Below are 18,397 nucleotides of genomic sequence, written 5' to 3'. Positions count from 1 at the left end.
AAGACACACAAAAAAAAAAAAATGGTAATTTAGATTTTTATTCGCATCCCAATCATCTGCAAGTTATGTAGAAACAGTTATGGCGAATTTGCTTCCTCACAACTTTCACAAAATTAAATATTTTTTCAATGAAATTTTCTACAAATATTCTTCAGATGGTTTAGATTCCGATTGGAATTCATTGTGAAAACCGTTTGTCCTAGGGAGGGAAAAACAGTTTTAGAAAATTCACAAGATTCGCCTTTGTTGTGAAAGAAAAAAGAAAGGTTTTTCCAATAAATCCCCATATAATCGGAATCTACACCATCTGAAGCATATTTGTAGGAAATTCCATGAAGAATATCCATTTTCTGCAAGTTCTTCGGGAAGAAGCATATACACCATAAAGGAATATTTATACACATGTATATTGATATATACCTACATATACACACACGTCTTTGCTATGTCTTTTAAACACGTAAAACTCATAAATGCATACTTTTATAATATACTAGCAGAAATACTCGGCTTTGCCCGGGTTAAAGAGAATAATAAAATCTAAAAACGCCGTCTAGACTACGCAACCCTCAACTGTTTGTAGCTACGATACCATATTTCCACCTTAATAACTCTCCAATCCATGCCAGCATGGAACATAGACATTAAGTGGAATGCTAGAAGAAAGTTTTCAACTCATATCTATATAAAGTAAATACACGTAATTCAGAAACACGTTTTGTGTATTTTATTTCGTAACCAAACAAACAGGTACAGATTATAAATAATGAAAGGCCAATTTTGGTGATTCATTTGACAGAGGTAGTAGAGAGACAATGCGATGATAAATCTGAGGTTGGATCTTGAAAGTTTGGATGAATGCTGCCTCAGTTAAATCTCTTGTGGTTCTAAATGATGTCATCTGTAGTACAGCGTCGTATTGTCTAATTTTGTTTTGCAAATGTTAGGAATCTTGGTCAGTTGATGATAACAGTTTCTTCAATAGCTCTGGAGGTTGGGGATTGTGGAATTGTTGGGAATGTTTTTAACTTTGGTGTTATATGTATTGCTTGAATTTCTTTGACATGAAATATATGTATTTTCACTGGGTTTGTAAAAGAGAGTTGTGTAGTTCTCGAGTTTTAGGGATTCACACAGACACACATTCTCATCTTTATATATAGAGATATGTCTACACACACACACGCACCCAAACACACGTATATATATGTATATCAATATAAATATATGAAAGTCAATGAAGTTTCGTAAAAGAAGGTGATCATGTACACACTTTCTTGCTGTTGTGATTATAACACCTCGTTGTAAACAATGTTCCTTGTTTTCCCTTGTGGAGTATATGCAAATAGGTTTTTTTTGCTGCCCACTCTTGAGCAGCCAACATACAGTTGTCCATGTGAGAAGCAGGGCTCTTCCAAGAGAAGACCAGCTACAGACAGTGCTCATCTGTTATGTTCGGGTTAAAATTTCATCAACATTAAACATATATGAATTTTCATGGGCGTTATGGCCGTTATGCATATAATATAATTTCCAAATTGCAGACAAAATTTACAATCGATAAATGTCTTAGAACAACCAGTCTCTCATCTGAGAAGGTCTTGAAATCAATGTTACCAACTGGGGACTATGTGTCTCGCAGTGATAATAAAAAGACTCAAAGGAGGTCTGCAACGAAATAATTTTACTCAACACTTTGCAAGTGAATCAGTGGAGGCAAAGATGCGTCTCATTTACTTGACAATTTATGCACCACATTGCAGAAATCACAATGTAAGTATATCTGAAAGGGTAGTCTTACACTGTTGTACCGTTGAATTACAAATAATGCTCATCTGTTATTTTCGGGTTAAAATTTCATCAACATCAAAAATATATGAATTTTCATGGGAGTTATGGCCGTTATGCATAGAATATAATTTCCAAATTTCATAAAGATCCATTCAGTACTTTTGAGGTAGTTTTGGATAAGAAAACAAATGACTAATGTGTGTGGTTGTGTGCATGTGTATGTGTGTGATGGGTGTATATATGTATAGATATCTGTATGCATGTATATATATGTATATATATGTATATATGTGTACATATTACATGTACATCTATATATATATACATCTACACATATGTATACATATACATGTATGCATATAGATCTATATCTATATATATATCTATACATATACGTGTACATATACATCTATATGTATACATATACATCTCTCTCTCTCTCTCTCTTTCTCTCTCTCTCTGAAAGTATCTGTCATTACAGTATCGAAATGTGATTGTTTCCGTTAGTGGAATAACGTGTACATATACATCTATATGTATACATATACATCTCTCTTTCTCTCTCTCTGAAGGTATCTGTCATTACAGTATCGAAATGTGATTGTTTCAGTTAGTGGAATAGTTTCATTTTTAAAGTGAAAGTATTTGACCTGAGTGTTTTTGTTTCACTTTTGACACGTAATACTTAAATAGTGGTGGAGATATTATGTTGCCGTGGGCTCGAACTCTGCAAGAAGTTAAAAAATTTTTTTGACTAAAACACAACTGGAACCCTAAGTAAGGCATGTGTAAAATTTGAATGAAATTGGTTGCGTAATTCTCGAGTTTTAGGGATTCACACACACACAGACAGACAAACAGACAGACAGATAGACAGACACACATTCTCATTTATATATATATAGATTACACTTAAATCGCCCCAGGACAATATTTTTAGAGTTCTTTCTTAAAGTGTCCTTCACTTTTTGATGAAAAACGATACACATTTCAGAGTATTTGGCTGCTATTTCTAGCATGATGTTATGCTATCTATAGGACAATATTTGACATGGATGCTTTGTCAATTGTCCTTCGATTTTAATTTGTGATAAAACAAAAATTTGAAGGTTTTGGTAACTGTTTCTAGCATAAAATGAGACCTTATAGAGGCCAATTTCATTTATAAAGGCTTCTTAACTGTCCTTCAAATTTTATATGAAAATTAAAGTGAATTTGAAGTGACTTGGTTTCTATTTCTAGCATGAAAAATGACCATCTATGGGGAAGCTTTTAATAAATGCTTCTTAAAGTGTCCGGCGATCTTTCGATACCAATCCTCCTTTTTGCTTCAGCATTTGTTTACATCAATTCGGCAATTTCCGTAAGGAAAGAGGGAAAGGACGTTAGTCAGCTACAGCTCTGACCTGTTAGGTAGCAGACAGCAGGGATCCCCTCCCTTAAGAACACATGCCAGTTATCTCTCTTTCCCCCTCCCTTCCCCCTCCCTTAAAAACACATGTCACTTATCTAACAGCGAAGACATGTTACCATGAAGTAGAGAAATTTGAAAAGACAACATGAAACCGGTTATTTCTCCAAATACAATGTTTATATACCAAAAAAATTTTATAACATTTTTCTGACATAATTTAAATATATACTTTAACCATGTAACACAAGCCTTCTGTAGTTTTTTTACTCTTGTTTATCTTTTGTACATCCAACCACGTTGTTTCACATACCAATTTTCTCACCTATATATATATATATATATATATATATATATGTACACACACACACATGCATATATAAACACACATATATATACATATATTCACACTCACACAAACATGTATATATAAACACATACATATATACACACACATATATATATATATATATAAACACACACACATATACACACACACATATACATATACACACACATGTATATATATATATATATATATATATATATATATATATATATATATAAACACACATATATACACACACATGCATATATAAACACACATATATACATATATACACACACATGAGGAATGTGTAGAATGCAATGTATGCGATGCAGGTTCGATTCCCAGGTGAAGCCATTTACAATAATAATAATAAGAAGAAGAAGAAGAAGATTGAAGTTTAATATTTCTGGAAATATTTATTTGTCATAATGAAAGAAAGCAAAAGATTGACGTCCAGGAATAATTCCAAAAACCATCAAAGAATTTTCTGAAACATCCAAACCAAGAACTTCAAAGACTTCATTATCATAACTCCTGAGGAGTAAATATTTTGGATTATCTTTTAATCCCCGGATTATAATATCTTCAGATGTTTCCACTTCAATATGTCGAGGTATTTCGTAAATATTGTTCCTCAAATCTGTTATATAAACACATTCACCATTTGTGGTTAAATGAAGTCTTGGAATATAATCATCCAGATGCAAATATATTATTCCTTCTTTTATTCCTATCCTCCTCACCAAAGACTTTTCCCTGAACCATTCCACAAAACACCAAACATACCACCCTCTAAATTCCCTCTTCATCTCCCTCCTCACAACAACAACATCACCAAAAGATGTGACTCCCACATCCTCCACCCCTTCATCTCCCTCCAACCTTCCCTTTCTCCTCGTCTCCCCACGACACACTTCATCTTTACATTTCCCATCTTTCATATCAACCACATCCACATAATAAGGGTCAAAGATGCTGGGGTCATCACAACAATAGTAAACCTTGTTGTTCTTCCATATTCTTTTGTATTTCTTGTCTCTCTCTTCTTGAGTTATGTCTCTAATATAATGACCACCACACACGAGTTGATTGTCGTATTTATAAATCCTGTTGTAGTATTTCTCAGTTTTGATGGTTTTTAAACGACAGAGATCCCTGTTGAAGACCCTCATTTCTCTCCCAAAGGCGACAATGAAACATTCATCTGTCCACCGACAAATGTCCAGTGGTTCTTCTTGTTGTTCATGTTGAAGTATGTCCACTGTTGTTGTTTTTGTTGTTGTTCTGATTAATGTGAAACTTTCTCGAAACATCAACACACTCACATTCTCATCTAACTTAATTAGTTTACTCCTCCGGTCCCTAATGTCCCACAAATCATAACAAACAGGTTCCTCGAATGCAGGAATGGAAAAAGGGACCATTGCTGTTCTATATGGAAGTCTCCTCACTGATATTTCATCAATTCCTGAATTATTAATCTCCGATATGTAATTACCACATCTCACCTTTAATCTACCTTTACCAATTATTTCACCTGATTCACCTCTTCTTCCTCCATCTCCATCTCCTCCACTGTATTTCAATTTATTAATTAATTCATTACTGAATATTTCCTCAGATGTAATGGAAGAGAAACAAAGACCAGAATCAAGATTTAATAACGACACACATTCCAGAATGTTCACTTGGTCCCCATCAATCTTTATGCAATGACATTCAATCAATTCAATATGTTGACACCAGTAAATACTCCCCACTTTTCTCCATATTACACCATAAGGGATGAGACTTGTCCAAGCTTTAGATTTCTTCAAATCTTTTCCATTCAGTTGAAATATTTCTTTTCTTTTAGGAACCGTGGCCATTATGTGTGTTTCTTGTGTAAAACACACACCACCAACTAAACTTGCCACATTTCTGTGACATAGCAGCTCCCCGTCTTCATCAAATATTTTAACATTTCCATTATTGGATTTTTCAAACACAACTGTCTTTCCTTCATCAGAAATATCAAAATCTTTTACTTGAACAGCAAATTCGTCTGTCTGTAAACGAGCAACCGGGAAGCTTTCTCGATTCACCATAAACAACCCTTCAACATACAATTCATTCTTTCTTCCCCTCTCGGGGCTTCCAATAAACCTTGGTCCTTTACAGTCTATACTGGAGAAATGTACTTCATCTTTATAAATACTTCTATTCAAAAATATTCTCTTGTATTCCCCATTCTGGGTCAAACACAAAATGTTTCTATGTCGAGGTAAACCAAAATATTTCTCCCATCCACCCTGAATGTACAAAAAACTGTCATCAATTGTCATCATGTCATAACCAAAAGAATACCCCATGTAGTGTCTGACTGAATGTAAATATTGACCATCAATGTTAAAGAAAATGATGAATCTTTCATTGAAGACAATGATGACATCTTCAGCAGTAACTTTAATATCCCGGATGTCATCAGAATAATAATTTCCATCTTCGTCTCTCCCTATTAATGGTTCAGGTATGTCTATTTGTTTTATTTCCTTCACACTCGAATGTGTTTCATCCATATCCACAAAATACAAATGACTTCCATTTTCCATTTTACTAAACACCATTTGATTGTTTGATAAAGAAGCCACACGTTCATATTTATTTCTCGTTTGGTAAATTACCAACAACAATGGAAATTCCACTTTTAATGTCAGCAGTTGGTAATTATTATCATCATAATAATCCCTTTTCGTAATGACCAAAGTGTTTGAGTGCCATCGACACATTCTAGTATAGTAATAAGCATTCCATTTGATAGAATCCAATGTGAATATCTTAATGTTTCTATTCCACTTGTCCCATACTGCAACCAGATTATTTTCAGTAATAACCAATTCATTAATCCCCACTGGTCCCTTGTCTCCAAAATGTTCAGGGAAAGGAACATGTCTGCCTTTATCAGAAACTGTCAGGTCTTGTAGATATAAAGAACAAGACAACATTTCACTGACAGAAATGTTTCTGGAAAATACATCTACCAGGTCGATATAATAATTAAGTTGATTATTTGTAATGAGATCATTAACCAACAAATTATGATCGTTTATAGTAAACATACGGCTGCTGTCTACAAGATACACAAAAGTTTGGTCAATAGATCCACCGTAGAGATTGGGGAGATGTTTCACTTGGGGCATTAAAACACTGGGGACCATCTGACGACTGCCATGACCACCACCATGTATTCTAGTGTTGTACTGAAATGCTTTTCCCCTAGTAACAATTAATAGCTTTTCTGTTTTCTTGTCTATTGATAATGATTTCACAAAAAAGGGGATATTAATTGTTTCAACTTGATTATCATAATTGATGGCTAAAATATCTAAATGTGATGGTTTATCACAATAACAAACAATTTCACCTTCACCCATCTTACACACCCGTACATAAGGCTGCCTTAATGATACACTTCTCACTGTCTTTGATAGGTTTCCAATGACCCTTAATTGTTTCTGTAGGGGTAATGTGACACCTATTTGATTAGAATCCCATCGACATATATCCGTAGCTGTAGACGGCAGAGATAATCTCGACACAATGTCTCCTTCATTAGGAATGTATAACAAGCAATCATGGTTGATGTCGGACACCACCAACTGTCCATTCTCCAGATTACATATTTCGCCAATGACAAGTTTTTTGTCTTTCTCCTTTTCTTTGAGTCGTAGACTTAGATTTCTGATATAAGGATTTTTCAGGTGTAAACAACAGCCAGACGACCGGTCCTGATACTTGTAAAGAAGGACCCTGTTGAGTTGAGTGTCTGGTAGATAAGCAGTTCCTTGGAAAACAGCAATGTGAGGGTGAACAGGGAAAGGCAGTTGCCACTGCCATTTCATTTCTCCATATATATCATAACATATCAGAATAGAGTGTCTCTTGAAGAGGACATAAAAATAAACAGTATCAGAGTAGATGTGATGAGGGTAGCCATAAAATGGAAGGTATTTTTGAAAAAGTTCTTCGCCACATGTCGAATAGAATACCATTTTATTTTTGCTTCCCTCTACGACTACAAAATTAATTGGAGTTGCAGCAATGGTGACATTATAATGTCCCAGAAAAATTCTTTCAATAATGTCAACTTTATCTTCATTGATCAATAGGATATGGACCTCATTTTTGTTTTCAGTGGTGGTCACAGCTAAACACTTATTTGATACAATATGACATATTTCCATGTAATCAGTTTGGACCTTTATTAAAGGGCCTTTTCTTAGTTCAGGACAGGTGATATACTGAATTCCTTTCATTTCACAATAAAATACCAGGAATCTGTTTGCGTTTATTCTACAACAGAAAGAAGGAAGCTCAAGGAAAACTAAATTATTTTGGCTAATTATTTCGCCAGTCTCAGTGAATAAAAAAGCTTTGCTATTCCTGTAAATTATTAATATAGAAGATGTAGACATAGGTAGAATATTTGTGATGTTGTAGCAATCGTCAATATAAATATAGTCTTTTAAACTGGGGGTAAGTAGCTGGTGGTTGTATGACAGTTTGGGCCAAAAGTCTTTATTTGTTTCAATGGCATGTGGTTTGCCAAAATAATCTGTTACCAAAATGGTATCTTTAGCAACATAAATAGAACAGCATTTCCTGCCAATGTCCCTCTTTGTCACACTACCTTTAGCCGAAATCCTATAAATGATCTGTCCCTGGAGGACATAGAAATAGCTTTGGTAGAGAGATATTTTACTTGGGAGGTGCAGAGAATGGGTCTCTACCTCCCATAACTGTTGGCCATCCGCTTTATAACAGATTACTCTGTTAATACTGGAAAATGTAATTAAAAGTATATTGTGGACCCCTACAGCAATATTTGTAGGTGTTTCTTTGGTAATGAATTGGTGTTTAATTCTATTCTCCTCCCAATCAATTTGGTAAACAGTCTTACCAAACATTTCTACACCTATAAGTGTAGAATCTTCCAAATAACTCACCATATATAACCCCAACTGTATCTTTTTAATCTTGAAAGTTGTGGGGCTGATAATGAGAATCATTTCTCGGAAGGGGAGGGTTGCTACAACCATGTCTTGACCAATTCTGGTGAAACTGGTGACAGAAGATGGACAATGGACATCATTTCTGTCACCATCTCTTGTCACACAACATACTGTCATACAATGGTGGGAATAGGTTATCACTCCCTCTTGTGTTACTATAATATCGGATATCGTGATTTTGTCAAATTCTTCTCCAGATTCCACAATCTTTGCTTCTCTGGTCACAACTGGGCAAAGAAGACGATATTTTGTGGTTATTTTTGGTGTCTGAATGGTCTTCCATCTGTATGGATTGCTGGTGACATAAATGTCAAAGAGTCTTTGTTGAAACCATTCGAGATCCTGCTCAATAGAAATATTCTGTTCTTTAGTATATTTCAGCAAAATTCCAAATTTCTCTTTGACCTTTTCTAAAATACAATTGGCACTTAATCCCAAACTTTCAAAATAGTTCCTCTCCTTAACTAAATGCTCCATAAACATCATGCAGCGATCATATTGTAGACGAATCCTCTGTATTTTAGCAACTATTTGTTTTTCAGTTTCTTTTCTGCTTTCTTTGTCTCCATGTGTGTTAAGTCTTGCATCAGATATGGCCTTCACTGCTGATTCTCCCTCTGAACTACTAACACTACAATATCCTTCAGGAACTCCTTCTTCATCCCTTTTTGTTGTTGAGTCCCTTAAAGCCCTTTTCTGAGGGGTAGGTTTTGTTTGGTCTTCCATAGTGAATCTGTAATGAAATATAAGGAAAATATTTAGCTTTGTGAAAATATTAAAGTTTCAGGGAGATGATGTTTACTTCATTATTTGAAACACAAAAACAAAACATTTGTGTATTTCTGTCAGCAAATTAATCTTGTCTAATTAATATTGAAGCAACTTTCTGTTGGAATAATAATGATTAGAAATAAACACCTTATTACAATCTACTTTGAGATGTATTAATAAGTTTCATTAATTACATGGAGTCTAAATATTAGCAATAATTATATTCACTGGAAATGATATTTTTGTTCAACATCACAAATTAATAGTCAAGTGTGGTTTAGATTTATTTAACGATAATTAATCAAAGAGATTCCCCTGCTCCAAAGTCATTCAATAACGAGACACTCTAAGCTGTAGAGGAAATTAACTTTAATTGGTATACATGCTATATTATGTCCCAACACACAGCAATCATGTTCAAACTTAGTTAACATGGAGCAATTAGCAAAACATAGACTTCATGTTTCATAGACATTTGTCAGATACAAGACAGACTGAACATTTTGCTTATTAGATGGAATATAAGTATTACTAATGATTATATGTACTGGAAATGATGGGACTGTCATGGTTGGCTTGGTTTCCATCATATTTACTTGGATTAAGAGATACCAATAAAATTGTAGATGAAACTGTTCTTAACCTGACAAATGCTGTAAATCTCTCAACATTCCAATATAATCCACACAATTATCATAGACAACATTGATTAAACTTGGAAAGCTTATCAAAAGATGGGCTTCCATATAATCACACTGATACACAGCATGGTGAGAGGATCGTTATTATTTGTTCCTGATTGAGATAATAAAGATTGGTTAATGAATAAGCCCAATTAATGAAAGGTAGGTTCATCTTAATTATATTTAAGGGACAGTGTTTGGGTAGCAATGAGAAAGATGTGTTTGTATGAAAAAGGGGTTTGGCAGGGGAAGTGTATTTTGTTTTGTGTTAGGTGAGGAGATATAACTTGGTGTAGTTTATTATGAAGTATTGGGGGTTTAATGAGGTAGATTAGGAAATATTGGTGGGGTGTTTAATGACATTCTGGTGACTCATCATCATCAGAATGATCCTCCACCTCCTCCTTGGTCTATAAAATAATGACTGTTACTCTATTGACCCCAGGAGGAATGGAAAGTAAAAGTGACCTCCTTCAGGATGTCAGCTCTTTGCATATACATGGACTAAACAAGAACATATTTTTGGAAAAAGCTGGATAAGGCTATGTTGTTGTTATTGTTGTTGTTGTTGTTGTTGACAACAAAGTTTATAAAGAGAAAACCAGATAATTGCAAATATTTCAACTGTAAAATTAGATTGGAAATAATAGTGACCGAGATCTTTGGAAATATGCAGTGCGTTAGAAGACCTGGCAAGCCAAGTGAGACCATAATCCGTGGCCTCTACCAGGGGTGTAGCCAGCCCACTTATTCGTACCTTTACTTCACTGGACACTAAACTCTGCTTGCGAAGACCTGTTGGGGTAAGTGAAATCATAATTGAACCAAATTCGACAACTGACACCCATGCCAACCTCTCCTTCATTGGACACTAAACTCTGTTTGCGAAGACCTGCTGAGGCAAGTGAAATTGAAATCGTAATTGAACCAAATTCGATGACTGTGTCAGTGGAGCGCTAACAGCACCATCCGAGCGTGATCATTGCCAGAGCAGCTGTCTGGCTTCCGTGCCGGTGGCATGTAAATAGCACCATTTTAGGGGGCTCATTACCAGCGTCACCTTACTGGTACTTGTGCTGGTGGCACATGTAAAAACATTTGAGCGAGGTCGTTGCCAGTGCCACTGGACTGGCTCCTGTGTAAAAAAGAACCATTTTGAACATGGCCGTTGCCAGTACCACCTGACTTGCCTTCGTGCCGGTGGCACTTAAAAACACCCACTACACTCTCGGAGTGGTTGGCATTAGGAAGGGCATCCAGCTGTAGAAAATCTGCCAGATCAGATTGGAGCCTGGTGCAGCCATCTGGTTCACCAGTCCTCAGTCAAATCGTCCAACCCATGCTAGCATGGAAAGCAGACGTTAAACGATGATGATGATGGATAAGGTCATGACTTGATTCATTTGAAAAAAAACCGTTAGAGAATTGGACGCTGCCGAATATTGGGTTGGACAACACATACCTATAAGTGTGTGAGAACGTACATGCATACATAAATACATATACACAAACACACACATACATGCATACTGATACACACACACACATATATATATATATACATATACATACATATGTGCACTTGTATATACATATATATATATATATATATACACACACACACATATATATACACTCATACGTCCACATTTATACATATGCACATACGTACCCACGCATATACAAATATACACATGTGTGCATGTCCCCATATACACATATGTATCCATTTATATATACACACATGTATAAATAGAAATAGACTCATACACATAGCTATACATCTACGCCTATTACCTAATCAAATAAACAGATTCGCATATACATATACATACATGTATACATACGTAAACACTTGCATGCACATACATACAAATACATATACATATATATATATATATATATATATATATATATATATAAAAGAAAAATAACTCAAGTGTTTTCATATATACATACATACACATACCCATATACATACATCCACATATCCATATATATGTGTGCATGTATACATATATATATATATATGTTCGTACACACACACATACACATACACACATACATATACATACATAAACACACATACACGCATACATACATATATACATACACACACATACATATAGAAATATGTACTTACATACAGAACCTAATAACGCATACATATATATATATATATATATATATATATATATATATATATATATATATATATATATATATATATATATATATATATATATATATATATATATATATATATATATATATATATATATTTTAATTTATGTATATATTAATATTATCTTGGTTGAAAAAACTTCGATAATGTAAATATGTTAACAGTTATCAGGGTAGCAACAATCATACAAAAACTGGGATATCATACCCCTGTATCTCAGTCTACAGTTTCTCTGTATAGACATTTTATACCTTTTTGGAATCAGGATGATCCTTGGATTGAAAATCTGCCCTTCATTTGGTCATCCAGCATTGGGATCTGATTTTAAAGTATTTGGCTTGCTGTTTCTAACAGGTAAAGCTAGGCTGATTCACACCATCTTGGTTGGTGTTTGTCAGATGACATCATAGATAAAAAGTAGATAAATGACATTTGCTTCGTTAGTTTTATGTCAAGATAAGAACTTTGAGACAAACTGGCCAACAGTTGGAATTCAAATTGGTACTGGAATGATAGAATGATTATATTAAGGAATTAATTTTCTTCCATCCTTAACCTCTGATCAAACATCACTGGGGCATATGGTCATTATAGCATCCAATTAGCTCTCATCAAGAGCTAACCTAAAGTCTGCATGGAGTGCAGCTTTTAAGCTTGTCACTAATATAATCTTCCTCATCATTTCTTTTTGCTCTCAGATCCTCCAGTGCTGTCAGTAGAACAGACAACAAGCCTTCTCCAAACATTCCTATTGCTTGCCTTCCTCTGGGCTCCATTCAAGCCAATTCCCATTGCTATCATGTTATCCCTGAACATACTGTACCGCATCTTCCCCCTTGCTCTTTTTCAAATTTCTGGCATCCACGCCATCACAATGGTAGCTTGTCCCTCCTGTGATAATTGAAGCACACGGCCATAAAACTGTGTCTGCCACTTGGTCACCATGTCCTGCAAACTTCTCATGTCAGTTCTCCTTCTCACTCTGGCCTGGTAAGAGATGCTCAGGGCTGAATGTAGGCAGCAGTAATGGAATATGTCCAGCAAACAAGAGATCTTTGCCGTCTCCTTCTTCATTTCACAGGCATAGATGGCTATCTGTATAGCAACAGATGAGTATAGCTACAGCTTCATCTTTCTCCTGATGGTTTTTGTTCTCCATATTGGACAAAGGTGTTGGAATACTGACTTTGCTTTACTTATTCTGGTCGTGACTTGAACTTCTGTATCATTCTCATTAGAAATACAGCTGCCAAGATAATTAAACTTAGATGACAGACTCAATTTCATCAGCTGTCCAAAAATATCTCCACGATATTTGTTTTCCATGCGGAGATGTTTTATGTAATGATGTATAATGAAGGAAGTATTTCTACTGTATGGAGCCTATTGAACCCATAGCTATGCCTATAGAATATTCATCAGATTTAATATCAAGGCTGCATCGAAACAGCTGTAATGTTGCTTCTTGAATAAATTCATTCAAATACATTTCTCTCTCGGATTACATGGTGGAGCAGTTTCCCTAAGGGTTAGTGAGTAAAACAAAGGTCATATTCCCCTAATGTTATTATTAATCCTTTCTACTGTAGGTACAAGGGCTGAAATTTGTGGGGAAGGGCTATAGTTGGTTACACCAACCCTGAAACGGTGAAATGGTAATTTGAACTCAGGACATAAAGTATGCTGTGTTACATAAGATTTTGTTACATAGCATACTGCACTGCATAGCTTATGGTGTTGTAAATATATATATAATATTTATTTCAGTAAGTGATTGTTTTCATTTTGTTTGATTTAATTAATAATATCATTAGGAAAGGCAGCAAGCGAGCAGAATTATTAGCGTGGCCGACAAAATGCTTTGCAGCCTTTTGTCCGTCTTTATGTTCTGAGTTCAAATTCCACTGAGGTTAACTTTGCCTTTCATCCTTTCAGGGTTGATAAATTAAGTACCAGTTACATACTGAGGTCGATGTAATCGACTGACTCCCTCCTCCAAAATTTTGGGCCTTGTACCTAGAGTAGAAAAGATTATTATCCTTACCATTATGGTGGCAAGCTGCCAGAATCATTAGCATGCTGGACGAAATTCTTAGTATTTCATCTGCCACTACATTCTGAGTTCAAACTCCAGCGAGGTCGACTTTGCCTTTCATCCTTTTGGGGGTTGATTAAATAAGTACCAGTTATGCACTTGGCTCTATGTAATCGACTTAATCCCTTTCCCCAAATTTGAGGCCTTGTGCTTCCACTAGAAAGGATTATTATTATTATTATTATTATTATTATTATTATTATTAATGTATTTGTTGATTTGTTTGCATTTTCAGAAGAAATTGTTCAAACATATGAAGTCAAATGCACATCGAATCTCTTATAGGATTGAGTCAACAACGAACAAGACAAAATATTTCTGGACTGGGTAAAGTAGAGATTCTTGCTCAAGACATTTAATGATAATGGTGATGGTTGTTCAAAATGTTGTGTGTGTGTGGATACGTACATATATCTTCTTCATCCTCTTCATTATCATCATCATCATCATCATCATCTTCATCATGAGTTAACATCTGTCTTCCTTGTGTATATATGTAATAATGTGATTTATTTATTTTTGCAGGGAAAGTGAAGTGGATGACTTCATTCATGACCTCCTCAACATGAGTCGACAATCCAATGGTTCTGGCCCTCCACACTTCAACAACAACAACAGGTATAACACCAGTAGTGGTGGTGATGGTGGTAGCAGTGGTGCGGGGTCTTTCTTCACCCCACCCTCATCAACTTCATACCCTCCAACATCAAGCTCAACCACCACCACCATTGCTACAGCTGGTCGTAACACCAAGCGAAGACAGAGAAAGAAGAAGAACTGAGGAGAAATTTTGGGTAGAGGGATTGTCAGATTTTGTTGGTGGTGGTCATCTGTTTATGATGTCATACAAACCGTCAGTGCATTTGGCTATGATGATGATGATGATGATGATGACAATTATAACGACAGCAGTTATGGTGATAATGCTGACGGTTTAGCCACTGTCGCGATAAAGATTGTAATGATAAGTGTGGTGATGACAGTGAAGTCTAATGATGACAAGTGTGGTGACAGCAGTAAAGATGAGTGATAACAGGAAAGACTTGTGATGACAAGTTTGGTGATGATAGGAAAGACTGTAGCAGCTGAAGGCGTTGTTTCGTCTGAACCATCCACAGACAGTTATCAACCATCAAATAAAAATTCTATCAACTTCAAGCTTCATTTTTGAATCATTTTCCCTTTTACAATAAAAATGAAACTTTGAGATTTTTTCTTCCTTTCAAACCTTGCTTTCCTTTGGGGGCAATTTTCACAGAGCTGCCATCTGTTAAGAGTGCTTTCCAAAGTAAATATCTCGGGGTATCCTAACTCTCATCTATATGTGTGTGTGTGTGAATGATTTGAGTAGCTATGTAGATCCTGTTGTGTTCTGGTCTCTTGTACTTTAACTCCTCATCCCCTAGCATATGGTCGCCTCCCTCTCTACTGCAGCCCTACTCCAGGTTAAGGGGCTGGTGTCATGAAAATAAGCACTCAGTACACTTTCTGAAGTGGTTGGCATTAGGAAGGCTGTTCAGCTCTGGAAACCATCCTAAAACCTACGTTTTAGTAGGATGCAGTTATCGCAGCCTTTGGATGCTGTCAATCTGTCCAATGCAACAAAGCATGAAGATGGACATTAAAGAAACGATGAAGGCGATGATACACATACGAGATTTGGTCAAAAAGCATTGGGACCGTTGCCATGGTAACAGAACTGAAGTATGTAAAGTGGGGCCACTTGGCACAGTTTGACCCCCCCCCCTGCATTCTAAGCTGCAGCATTCTTGGTCACTTCCTTTGTTTTATTGCATTGTTTGGAAGAGGAGTTGCAGGAATGGTTCCATCAAGGGGAAATGATGTTTGGTAAAGTATAGTAGGGCTTCAAAAGGGGATAACTTGGAAGGAGATTAAATATGGAATTGGTATGGGTTGACGTTTTCTTTTTTATTGCATGTCCTGTTTTGATACTTTTGGGTCAGACTTCATATATTTGTTTGTGTTTGTGCATGGGTATATACACACACACACACACACATAAGTAATAATTACTCTCCCATCATCATCATCTGTTTTTCCATATACGTCTGATTTGGTTAGGTCTTTGTCACAATATCACTACTAGTTAGGGGGCTTTAGTCACCTCTTGTCTAAGGATCAACAGCCCAAGATCAATTCCCACCACTTTTTTTCAATCCCTTCCTTGGTTTGCCTCTTCTACAGTTTCCTTCCCCTTATCTCTCCTACCACATCCTTATTCTTTCAACACCCTCCAAAAACTGTTTTCTCCAGGAAACAGAATTTCAACAAACAGGGGAGAAGTACTGCAAAACAAAGGCACACCACATGGCAGTAGGACTTCACTCGATGTGGCCAGTCAGCAGACTAATGTCTGAGGGACGCACCAACTGGCTTCTAACAATGGAAGCCTGAAATACAACAAGTCTGTCCGATAGAGAACGTTTCTGGTTACTTTTGGGTACCTTAAGCTGAAATTGCAGGAGTTACCTAAAGATTGGGCACTATTAGAAATCGTTCTTTATCTTGAGGTCACAAGCATTTCTCCTCTCAGCCTATGGGATTCACCTGAGTAGGGCAGTGAGGAGTGAATTAGTCACCACTGCACAAGGTTTCCATCTGGGTTCTCTTGTTAACCACAGACCCCTTGAGTCATGGCATTTCTTTTGTGGCTTTCTTCAGAAGTTTCAGTTCTGGGAATCAGATTCTGTAGGACCCTTTAACATGAACTTCATCAATTAAAACCTGGTGTTTGATCGATTTTAGTTGCTGTCATTTTCAATGTTGGTGATGGTAAATGAAATTAAGCCAGGTTCAAATCCACTTTTTCTTTTTTTTTTTTTCTGGTGCACTAAACTCATTGAACAAAGACCAGCCTGTGTTATGTTCTTGAGCAAGACACTTTATTTCACATTTCTCCAGTTCACTCAGCTGTAGAAATGAGTTGTGACATCACTGGTGCCAAGCTGTTTTGGTCTTTGACTTACTTTTGGGGAGGATGGTATGCATGGGTGACTGCTGGTCATTTATAAACCACCCAGCCTGGACTTATGCCTTGGAGTAGGGGGTGATCAATGATTTTGCATCGATAAGGCTCTTCGCCTTACAAACGGATCATCTGACCGTAATAACCCTAAGGAAGAGAATATACCTCTTCAGACAGGAGGTAGAAAATCATTACGGTCAGTTAATTAGTAAACATAAAAAATAAGCAAAATAATAGAGGTTGTGGGTCGGCGAGGACTAGTTATTTCCCTTAGACAAGTCCTGTTGGCAGTCTGTATGGGTTAAAAAAGGCGAATGGGGAAGTCATTGGGTTGTTTCTAGCCCGTAACGATTATTTCCGGTTCTAATAGATGAATGGGGGAACCCATGCCTGCAGCATGTAGCGTCTAAAACGGGAGCAGTAGTTGGTGAGAATTTAATAACAAAGCTGGTTCTAAGGAGTCTGACGATTTTACTCTGCTATACAAAGCTTGAAGCATCTGATCTCATCAACATAGGCTCCTGTCTGCTCTACAATCCTCCACTTGTGAGATCGTGCTGTTATCTTTAAGGCACCAGACGTGGCTTACTAGCAAATGTGTGTGTGTGTGTGGAAACAGAAATATTTTTCTTTTATTAGAAGCGTCGAAAATATGTATTCTATGATATAAATGATAATTTTTTCAATGCCAAGTGGTCATTAGAACGGCAGAAATACTAGGTATATTTATTTATATATATATGTGTGTGTGTCTGTGTATACATATATATATGTGTGTATATATATATATATGTGTGTGTATATATATATATATATATATATATATATATATGTGTGTGTGTGTATATATATATATATATGTATATATATATATATATATGTGTGTGTGTGTGTGTATATATATATGTGTGTGTATATGTATATAAGCATCGCCTTACAGGCACGGTGCCCATTAGAGACCATTGAAATGTGATCTTTGTTTATTGGAAAAAATGAATATCTTGTTCCAGGATAAGAAGGCGCTAAACCAAAGACGCGAACTTTTAAACACATGTAGGCATGCGTCCAAATTTAAAATGTCTGCATGTAATAT

General features: G+C 35.9%; 2 protein-coding genes across 3 annotated transcripts in view; one reads left to right on the top strand and one right to left on the bottom strand.

The window, feature by feature from the left end:
- The window catches only part of LOC106883432 (uncharacterized), a 42,804-nt gene extending 27,328 nt beyond the window's left edge, over positions 1–15,476 (top strand). Inside the window, exons 2-3 of the mRNA XM_089344031.1 lie at positions 14,554–14,645; positions 14,844–15,476. Coding sequence (XP_089200157.1) covers positions 14,572–14,645; positions 14,844–15,099 — 330 coding nt within the window. The 5' untranslated portion in view covers positions 14,554–14,571 and the 3' untranslated portion in view covers positions 15,100–15,476. The remainder of the gene's footprint in view (positions 1–14,553; positions 14,646–14,843) is intronic.
- Positions 3,924–18,397, bottom strand: part of LOC149130544 (uncharacterized) — a 41,578-nt gene continuing 27,104 nt past the window's right edge. For both annotated transcript variants that reach the window (XM_089344001.1, XM_089344002.1), the window contains one exon: positions 3,924–9,317. In XM_089344001.1, the coding sequence (XP_089200127.1) occupies positions 3,950–9,310 (5,361 nt within the window). In that variant the 5' untranslated portion in view covers positions 9,311–9,317 and the 3' untranslated portion in view covers positions 3,924–3,949. The remainder of the gene's footprint in view (positions 9,318–18,397) is intronic.

The sequence above is a fragment of the Octopus bimaculoides genome, chromosome 28 (assembly GCF_046866305.1).
Source record: "Octopus bimaculoides isolate indiv1 chromosome 28, ASM4686630v1, whole genome shotgun sequence".
In the NCBI taxonomy this organism is placed as follows: domain Eukaryota; kingdom Metazoa; phylum Mollusca; class Cephalopoda; order Octopoda; family Octopodidae; genus Octopus; species Octopus bimaculoides.
Note: the sequence above shows the minus strand (reverse complement) of the source record. Positions and strands in the feature narration are given on the sequence as shown.